Consider the following 10735-nt stretch of genomic DNA (forward strand, 5'->3'; position numbering starts at 1 on the left):
TTATTTATTTATTTATGGTTAAAAACCTATTGGAAAAATGTCTATGAACATGAATATTTGTTCACATGTTAATTCATAAAATATTAATTTAGCCAAAGAAGCATTAAACTAACAAATCCTTTCATAACTCATCACTTACATAACTTTTATTAATTTGAATAAATAAAAAGCTATAGGGAAAATAGTAGCTAAGGAAAGGAAGTTGTCACATGTTAATTTATACGAAATTAATTTTGCCAAAGAAATGAACATGCAGGCAACATCCGTTCCTTAGCTAATATTTTTCCCATAGCTTTTTATTAATTTAAATAAATAAAAAGCTATAGGAAAAATGGTAGCTAAGGAAAGAAAGTTGTCACATGTTAATTTCTCTGGCAAAATTAATTTCGTATAAATTAACATGTGACAACTTTCTTTCCTTAGCTACCATTTTTCCTATGACCATTTATTTATTTAAATAAATAAAAAGCTATGGGAAAAATATTAGCTAAGGAAAAGATGTTGCCTGCATGTTTATTTCTTTGGCAAAATTAATTTCGTATGAATTAACATGTGACAACTTCTTTTCCTTAGCTACCAATTTTCCTATGACCATTTATTTATTTAAATTAATAAAAAGCTATGGGAAAAATGGTAGCTAAGGAAAGGATGTTAATTACTTTGGCTGAATTAATTCTTTAGAAATTAACAGGGAAGCTATACATCCGTTTCTTAGCCATCTGTCAATAGCTTATTATCTGTTCAAATAAATTGAAATACATTACTGTTGTTGTTTTTATAATCAAATATTGTTCATATTATTTGTTTATTCTGTAATACATCTATTAATATATCAACAAAAAATTTGACATTCGAGAGTTTTATGCTGGTATGGTAGACAATTTTGATGCCATAGGGGGCGTTCCTGAGTTTCATACTTTTATACTTTCATACCGGTATTATACCGGTTTAATACTTTCATACCGGTATGAAAGTATTAAACCCAAAAATCGACCATTTACCCAACACTCTCTATGGCACTCTGCTTATACGCACTTTACTGGCCGCCAGGCCTCAGCGCTCCTAGCAAACAACAGAAAAACATCTATCTCTCTATGTCTCTCCAAATATCCCTGGTAGAAATATTTCTCCAACTTTTTCTAACTTTCTCCGCCTTTGTTCCAGCTTTCTCCACCTTTTTACGAAAATGACCCATGGTTGGAGAAAAGTTGGAAAGAAGTTGAAAAAAAGTTGGAGTAAATTTTTGGTTGAAGAAAGATTGGAAAAAAGTTGGAGTACATTTCAGGTTGGAGAAATGGCAGAGAAAAGTGAGAGAAGTCGGAAAAAAGGAGTAAATTTTGGACAAAATGGCGGACAAATTTCTCCAACCATGGGTCATTTTCGTAAAGAGGTGGAGAAATGGCGGAGAAAAGTTGGAGAAATATTTCTACCAGGGATATCTTCCTTCTCCTTTTTCTATATAATATATTAAAATATTATTATCATGATTATTACGTAAGATTTTTCTAGAACAATAAAGACAACTTTTAACTACTCCGAAATATTAATTGTGTTGTATATTATTAATCGTATTAATTTAATTAATAAAATATAATAAATAAAATTGAGTGCTTACAAATTTATGTAATAAATTCATACGCATGTCAAGTGTGGGTAATCACAATTAATTACTCCACAACCATATGCGAATGCGCACCCTCTCGGGCCCAAACTTTGTTCGAGGATGGGATTTACTGTCAACCTTAACTATAATGATGGACGAAAAACTGGCCTTTACTGATTTATTGTTGTCTGGGTACGGCCCTTATTCGGCTTTATAGTATTACGCTGGTGTGGAACCTTACCCTCCCAAACATCATACAACTCTGGCTGTGGCAACACTGGATTTGCTGAACGAATACATCTAGTCATTTTGATGCAGAATATTCATAATAATTTATTGCCAAAGACTCTAAAAATTTATAAATTATATTTTTGTGGCCTCATATAAGGTATAACAAGTATTTATAACTTTTTAAAATATGATTCATTTTAATAATTCTTAGTAATTTTTAATTTATGATTCAGATGATTGTTGAACGGTTTGAATAGCTCACGAGAAATTGAGTAGCCAATATGATTTGTTCTTCAAATGGAAAGCCATGAATAAATGACATTCAATGATAATTTAAAGACGTATTTGTAAATATAACACTTGATGCTCAATAACTCGTAGTTTATTTAAACATCCATAGAGTCAGCTTCAGGTTCAGATGATCGTAACGTTAAATTTCGTTTGGCAATCTCAGTTGTGATAATCTCTTGGTAATATTCACTAAATACACTTCGATTATGAGCAACAAGAATAAAAAATCTTGCAGCAATTGCTGCAAGTTCTTCTTGAAGTGACGATAGACCTGGAGGCACTTGTGTATGAACAGTATTTTTGGATAGAATAATTTTTTGAAGAAATTGTCTTATTCGTAGATCTAGAAAACAAAATATGTCGTCACATACGAAAAAAATTAATTATAAACAAAATTTCATGAAATTTAGATTTCAATAACGAGTTTAAAAATATTCTTTAAAAGTTTACTTACTAACAAGATGTCGAATTTTATGATCTTCATTAACAAGATCCATAATTTGTCCTTTAAGAATAGCTTCAACACTTTGTGTAAGTTCTGGAGCACCAATTTTATTCAATGTCATTTTAATATCTTGGTTAATCTGAATGACAATATTTGGCATGACTTCTCTAAGCATTCTATAATGAAAGAAAAAAAAATTATGTTCAATGAAAATTAATCAAATTTATTTCAGTAATATAAAAACCAGACAAGCTCACTTATTTGAATGGATAGAATCCAAGAGAACATCCAAATGTTCTTTAATGTTTTTTTTAAAATCAGCAAGACCTTGAACAGCAGCTCCAATGGTATTACCACAAAGTAACAGGACTGATCCGACAATCGTAAGCCGATTAACCTTATCACGAAGCTCCAAAAGTCTACCTTGGTCAAGCATGAGTGTCTCTGCTTCCGGACTTGAATCCCAATTCAGAAGATCCAAGTATGCCTCACCAAGCAAAAAATGTGTAATATGATTAATACCATTCGTATCCCCAGCGGCTGCTTTTATTTTTTCATCAGTCAAATGTTTCAATAGCCATCTTCTGGTATATGCTAAACCATCAGCTTGAACTTTAAGGAACTCCGCAAATTTAGTTTTTTCATATTCAATACTTGATGCAACGATATTCGGTCTCATCATTGAAATAGTAAAATTAGCAAGATCTAATCTCATTAATTGAATTGTTTCCATAATTCCTTTGAATGTTTTGACGACATCCGTACACTGTGTTAAATCATGAATTCTGTCATCACGTACTGGCGCGCAAACTTTAGCCATTATTGATAAAACATAGTGTGAATAATGCTGGAAGTCTAGAATACCATTTTCAGCTTGTTGTTTAATTAAATTAATATCAAGTACTTCACGTAAATTTTCACGTATTTTAGTATGATGAGGAAGCACCAGATCCTCAAGGGACTCACATATTTCATGGAGAAGAACCAGTGCATGTGTATAGTTTGGTGGATCTTCCATTAATTGTTCAGCCAAAACATTCCAAAATGCTCTGTGCATTATTTCTTTGACTTTTTTTTGTATACTGTCGTCTCCAGGTTCCAATTTTTGTAGTTGAAAGTTATTGTCAACAGCAATTTCGTGAGCGAGTGCCATATTTTTCATTCCATTCGCTGCTTGCATTATTTCCTCAAGAGATACAAATTTCGGTGGCGATGCTGATGTCGAAAAATTCGATGCCCATTGTCTAAAGTTTTTGGCAGTAATAAAAATTTAAAGGTGTGCGGAGAGATTATTAGCGTTATTTGGCTTTTTCTTACTTTCCTGAATCTGAAGAAACCCCAGGGATACTTTGGGAAGATGTCTCCGTGTTTTTTGATGGATCAGAATCTTCAAACAACTTACTATCATCTTCATTAACCATTTTGGAATTGCTGGAACAAATAAAAAATTGATTCAATTTTTTTTTTTTTTTTAATGAATATTCACCTAACAACTCGCAAGAATTTTTATTTTAATTATTTTTTAATGAGTCAGACGGCATTTTAATTATTTACCTATTATAGCCAACAAAAAAAACTGATAAAAATAGCAATTTCAGATATTATTATCAGGAAAACAATCTGGCATAAGCTACACCGGGCGATGTCCAGAAACAAACTGACCAGGTTGCATATCACATTAGAGTGTTTGGGTCAGGATTAAAAGAGGTCAGGCATTGTCTAAAAAAAGAACACTTCCTTCAATGAATGACAAATTGGAAAACGTGAATGATCAAGAACAAAGTCAATGTACTATCTTGGCATTGTGGAAATTTCCTGATTTTAAATCCATAAGATTGTCCTCGAAGTTTCCTTATTGAAATTTTGAAACTCACTTTATCTCTAACATATTTGGGTTGTCGAGGACAACATCAATTTTAAGTAATAAATAAACTGATTCTAATTCTTGAATAAAATTGATACAACAAAGAAGTTGTTGAGATAAATCCTTCGAAGCTGTCAAAAAACTTGTTGATTGTGTTCAATAAATACTGAAATAATTTGGAGTCAGAAAACAATTTGATAATTGAAAGTGAAACCTACCTTCGGAATATTTATCAATTTTAAACGAAAACTTATAGTCAGATCAAAAATTTGATAATATTTATTGACAAATAAACTAAACTCATAAATTTAATGCGACGTAAAAGTCTGGATTTATTGTTTACAATTATTATTATTATTGGTGCGTTCCGTGGCTACCATATATGTAATACTCCTACAGTCCTACGTATGTACTAATGTACAATACATTGCTCCTACGTATGTATATTGCTAGCAAGGCTCGATTTTTTCTCCAGAGGCAACGGTGCATATTCTATCGTCTTCCTTGTCGTGTATTAACCGAGAAGAAATGATGAGAAATAAATTTCATAAATGGTGTATGACAACAGCTGGTGAAAAAGGTACTAGATATTTCATCAAATACTACAGGCCAAGTCCTAAACCCTGGTTCAAGGATTTTAACCTAAATCGTAGGCAGACTGTTATGATAAACAGAATCAGAAGTGGACATCATATATTTAATACTACTAAATTGCGCATCGCCTATGCTTTCCCATAAGTGGGCATGGGAGCGTTCGATAGCTGGCCGAGGGCCTCGGCCTGGGCCAACAGAAAGACAACTTGATAAATCGAAAATTCACCACGAGGAAATCCCATTTAAATATTCGAAATTATAATGTAGCAGTGCTGACACTACAAACATATGAAATAAACCATAATGAGAAATTGGCCGAATTTTTGGCCTCGGCCAGCTATCGAACGCTCCCCTGTTCGGATTCATTACGGTGCAGACAATCTCTCTATCGCAGTCATACTGCTCGACAAAAATCTTTTGCGCATGTCCGAATTATTATTCGAGTAGGAGCTCGGAAACATTCGGCAACGCACACAAATTCATTGTGTATATAGACGGTAAGGCAGAGGCAAAAACAGCTAGTGTGTGACACTGAATTGAACGAAATATCTGTTAAATGGTAGTCTTTAAGACCCAGAACACGTTGCACCTATTTCCAATCATTTTTATTGTCTGCCGTCCACAGGTAAGCCAGGTAAAAAATCGATAGATTATATGACTCTGAATTGATTGGAATTTGTTTAATACTTTTAATTTTATTATATTAAGTTAATTTTAAAATTCCAATCAAATAAGTTATCATCCGGCCGAGATATTAATTTTTGAAAATTAAAAGAAAACATGAATTATAGCGTAAGTCTAAACTGATTGGCGAGCTAGGTTAATTTTCTTTAATGTATTTTAAATATAAAAAAAAAAATTCCAATAAAAAAAAAAATCATCTTTTTCCTATTTATTTTCGCGCACGCGCAGTTGAATGCGCAGTCAACAAAAAGTCAGTATGCAACAGCGTACGACATAAGGGGCTGGATCAGCCATGTTTCAATTTTTATTTTTTAAAAATTATTTGTTCGACGCCACTGTTCTCTTCTTATGTTTGCATAATATGCGCATGTGCATGATCATGCGCATTAAAGTGAAAAAAAATAAATACACAAAAGAAAGCACCTAATACTGCTATATTGCGCATAGGGCATGATTTTGTTCGGATTCATTACGGTGCAGACAATCTCTCTGTCGCAGTCATACTGCTGGACAAAAATCTTTTGCGCATGTCCGAATTATTATTCGAGTGGGAGCTCGGAAACATTCGGCAACGCACACAAATTCATTGTGTATACGTGTGAACCGAACGGATTATTTGGACATGCGCAAAAAATTTTTGTCGAGGAGTATGACTGCGACAGAGAGATTGTCGGCACCGTAATAGGTGCTTTCTTTTGGGTGTTTATTTTTTTTCCTGTTTATTTTCACGCATGCGCATTCAAATGCGCAGTCGACAAAAAGTCAGATTGCAACAGCGTAGGACATGAGGAGCTGGATCAGCCATGTTTTAATTCTTATTTTTTAAGAATTATTTGTTTCGACGCCACTGCTCTCTCCTCAATTTTGCATGACATAAGGTGCTTTCTTTTGTGTATTTATTTTTTTTCACTTTAATGCGCATGATCATGCACATGCACCTGTCATGCAAACTTGATAAAAGAACAGTGGCGTCAAACAAATAATTCTTAAAAAATAAGAATTAAAACATGGCTGATTCAGCCCCTCATGTCCTACGCTGTTGCAAACTGACTTTTTGCTGACTGCGCATTCGATTGCGCATGCGTGAAAATAAACAGGAAAAAAAATAAATAGACAAAAGAAAGCACCTATACGCATGTGCATGATCATGCGCATTAAAGTGAAAAAAAATAAATACACAAAAGAAAGCACCTAGTAAATCCGAACAGCCCACTTATGGGAAAGCATAGGCGATGCGCAATATAGTTGTATTTAAATATATGACTCACACTATTTACAGCTGTTTATTAGCCAGTTATTTATTTTTTTGACGGTTAATAACTGTTATTAACGATTAGTAACTGGTTTAAAACCAAACGGGGGCGCGGGGCATCAACGCGCATGCGCAACATGTAAAGCTTTATGATAGGTCCAAAATCAGAGACTTATTTAAACGTTTAATATAATTAATTATTAATAATAAAAACCCACATAAAACTCGAGTTGAAACAAAAAATTTTAATGATACATATTGAAAATAATAATAAATATGAAAAATAATGATTAAGAATAATAATATTAACAAGACCTGTAGATTCCATATATTATATTTATTAGAAACAATGAATGGAAGAAAAATAATAATATTAGGACTAATAATATTTTCAATATTTTACAATAATATTGTAACAAGTAGAATAATATAAATTTTGAAATATACCATATTTTAACGTTTTTTATATTTTTTTATACCATGAACTTGTTGAAAACTAATAAATCATTCTACCAGCATTTGAAACATATTTTTTTCCATAATATTTACAACTTTCTGTCTCGTATTTGCATTCGGGATTTGCAACAACATTAAAATATTTCTGAACTTCAGATTCAGGACGACCCGTTAGTAAAATTGGTATTTATAAAATATATGGACTGTTATATAATCTCTTTGAACTAATTTTAATCGTTATATAATTATTTAAAACGAGTCGGCCGTGTTCGGCTTCGCCGAACTTGGTTGTATATCTATTTTTGATTCTTCAAAAAATTAAAAACAAAAGAAATAGGTATGTAGAAAAAATTCAATTTCTACATTCTGATAAACCGGACAACATTAGGAACCAATGCATTTTTTTATTTCTTTTCTCTCGATAAAATATATTGTTTGATCAAAAAAAACCCAGGAGATGATGAAAAAATTCAATATCTACATCCTGGTGAACCGAAAACCAACATTACAAACTAAAGCAATATTTTTAATCTCTTCTTTTTGAAAAAATATATTTAATAATAAGAAAAACCCTGAAGATAATTGGAAAAATCATTTTGACCTCCTGGTGATCGTAAAAGGTAACCTGGGTGATTTTTTTGTGGACTTAAACCCTCTTGAGCTCAAACTGAATATTTATGTTAAATTTCATGTGAATCAGACCAATAGTGTGCGTAAAACTGCGTTTCCAAGGATCCGGCCATGTCTTTTTATTGTATAGATTATCACTGATAGTTTTTATTTTTTTAGGAAAATGTTCAAAAAAATATTAATAACAATAATAATAGAAATTGTTATGATGCTTACTTTTTTCACTGTCTTTTTTTATTCATGAATTTTTCAGTTGACACAACGATTGAATTTTTGTTAACATAATTGACAGTGCCGTAACAACGAATTTTTGCGCCGTGGGCAAAATTATATTTTGCGCCCTATTTTTATTGATATAATATATAAAAAAGACATCATTTGTTAGGTGTATTTAACAATAATAAATATAACAAGCAAAACCGCCAGAATATATTAAAATTATTTTTTTTTTTTTACATAAAAATTGTTGTGAATAATAATATTAAAGACAAAATATTTTAAAAGTGATATAGATGAAGAATGAATCATTACAAAACCAAAACGGTTTTTGTCTTCTGGCGTTGTCGCTGAAAAATTCATCTATGATATTATCGAAGTCTATTGAAGATACAATCAATTTGGCTCAATGATTTTATTCTATTATAAAAAATATTGCAGAGAAATTAATCTAATCTTAAGCCAATAGCTTTTTGATTAATTAATTATGGCAAAGGTTTCTAAGGAAAGGATGTAACCAAATAAATTAATTTATAATCTAGATTATTTCCCCAGCATTATTTTATATATCAAATCAAAATTATTGTGTCAAATGGCTGTGGAATTAATCTAGATTATAAATCATTTTATTTGGTTACATTCTTTCCTTAGCAACATTTGCCAACAGCTTTTTCAGTAATTAATTGTGGGAAATGCGATAAAAGAATGTGACCAAATAAATAAATTCGTAATCTGAATTAATTTATCAGCCATTTGCCATAATCATCTTAATTTATGTCAATAAAAAAATGATAGGCAAACCTTTAGCATATAGTCAATACAAGTAGAATAAAAATCGGTCCATTATTTTAACTTGCGTTCGTGATTAAGTCGGTTAAAATACGATGTTAGTAATAGGTAAAATTAGGTAGAATTTTAGAGTATAGAGGATCGTGTCTTGGCCGTTGTCAGATGAAACAAAAAAAAAATTTCAATCGAAATTATTAAGTATTTTTTATTTTACGTTTTATTTTGCATTTTGAATATTGTTGTAAGACGAGTGTCGAAAAATAACAATTATAAGGATGATTATCTTCAAATTTAGAAAGACAATCATGTTTATGTAATATCCGAATGATTATAAATGACAGTAGTCAATTTATTTCCTTAAAATATAATTTTTTTTTTTTTAATTGTTTAAAAAAAAATATTTTTTTTCTCGTAACGCGCCTCTAAGTGCGCCTCCCATTACACTGCGCCCTGGGCAGTTGCCCCTCTTGCCCACCCCTTGTTACGGCACTGATAATTGAACTATATATATTTTTTTGACATTGAAAAAACAATATTTAATGTTAATATTATTTATAATAAATTAATATTTTTATTGTTGAAACTGAATTAATAATATTTTCAGCCTTGTACACACATACGCGCAGCTTTTCGTGCGCAGGCTCCTCCCTTTTTTGGTTTGAAACCGAAAAATTTTTAACCGCCTGCTATTAACCGGTTAATAACCGAATCACAGGTCTAACACTATTATATCTAATTGTTAAATTTATTTGTGTTTGCAAACAAAAATTTTTACATCAAATGTAGTAGTGTGCAGGGCCCCAGCACTACGTGTAAATCTGAGGTGGCTTATTTTTATTACTAGACGCACCGTGCGACAGCGCAGTAGACCAATTTTCGTCCGAGAAAGAGAAAGAAGATGAGACAGACAGACAGATAAAACGCGACAAAATAGACTTTTTACAAGACCGACTTTTTTTTTTAACTATTTCACCTACATTTCGTTTATCGGCATTTTTTAAATTTCTATAGAATTTTTTTTTTATATAGATTTAATTTTTTTTTGCTTATAATTTATTATAAAAAATTAAATTAAATACCATTTTTTCCGTAGCTTTTTATCAAATTAAATAAATAAAAAGCTATAAGAAAAATAGTAGCTAAGGAAAGGAAGTTGTTTACATGTCAATTTATAGAAAATTAATTTTGCCAAAGAAATTAACATGCAGGAAACATCCTTTCCTTAGCTAATATTTTTTCCATAGCTTTTTATTAATTTAAATAAATTAAAAAATTAATAAATTAATTTTTTATAAATTAACATGTAATCAACATCCTTTTTATAGAATTTTTTCCTATCGATATCCAATTTATTTTATAATTTAATTCATTCTATAAATTTAATAACAATTAACAATTTTTAAATTATCAATAGTATATGAAATTGATAAATATAATTTCTTTTATATTATTTTAATTCATTCGAAGAAATCTGCCATATAGCTGGTAAAGCAGATCTGAAACCGATACTGTAGAAAATAAATAGGATTATCATAAGAACGAACATAACTATACTTTGTTTGGGGAATCAAGAGGAACTAGATGGAAAAATAAGCCACCTCGGATTTACGCGTAGTCCACGTAGTGCTGGGGCCCTGGTAGTGTGAGTGACCTTCCGACGTTTCCCGAGTACCCCACTTT

General features: G+C 31.1%; 1 protein-coding gene across 4 annotated transcripts; it reads right to left on the reverse strand.

Annotated features, from left to right (window-relative positions):
* Positions 1-2193: 2193 nt before the first annotated feature.
* Positions 2194-5116, reverse strand: LOC122851905 (T-complex protein 11-like protein 1). Of its 4 annotated transcripts, none has more exons than XM_044151412.1 (6): positions 4653-5116; positions 3888-4001; positions 3537-3814; positions 2828-3425; positions 2580-2746; positions 2194-2468 (listed from the first exon to the last, which is right to left on the reverse strand). In XM_044151412.1, the coding sequence occupies exons 2-6, from the start codon at positions 3989-3991 to the stop codon at positions 2221-2223; spliced, it is 1395 nt and encodes a 464-aa protein (XP_044007347.1). In that variant the 5' UTR covers positions 3992-4001; positions 4653-5116; the 3' UTR covers positions 2194-2220. The 4 variants fall into 4 exon arrangements, with proteins under 4 accessions (XP_044007347.1, XP_044007345.1, XP_044007346.1 ...); XM_044151410.1 differs by adding an exon at positions 4125-4289 and having other exon boundaries at positions 2828-3814; XM_044151411.1 differs by adding an exon at positions 4125-4289 and having other exon boundaries at positions 2828-3814; positions 4363-5116.
* Positions 5117-10735: the final 5619 nt, after the last annotated feature.

Source organism: Aphidius gifuensis, linkage group LG3, assembly GCF_014905175.1.
Source record: "Aphidius gifuensis isolate YNYX2018 linkage group LG3, ASM1490517v1, whole genome shotgun sequence".
Taxonomy (NCBI): Eukaryota; Metazoa; Arthropoda; class Insecta; order Hymenoptera; family Braconidae; genus Aphidius; species Aphidius gifuensis.

Excerpts from the sequence above, each read along its gene's own strand:
- LOC122851905 (XM_044151409.1), bottom strand. The coding sequence starts at position 3,991 with ATGGTTAATGAAGATGATAGTAAGTTGTTTGAAGATTCTGATCCATCA. Across the intron at positions 3,815-3,887 it reads GTTTCTTCAGATTCAGGAAA|ACAATGGGCATCGAATTTTT; the intron begins GTAAGAAAAAGC and ends CAAAAACTTTAG. Across the intron at positions 2,747-2,827 it reads GATTCTATCCATTCAAATAA|AATGCTTAGAGAAGTCATGC; the intron begins GTGAGCTTGTCT and ends CTTTCATTATAG.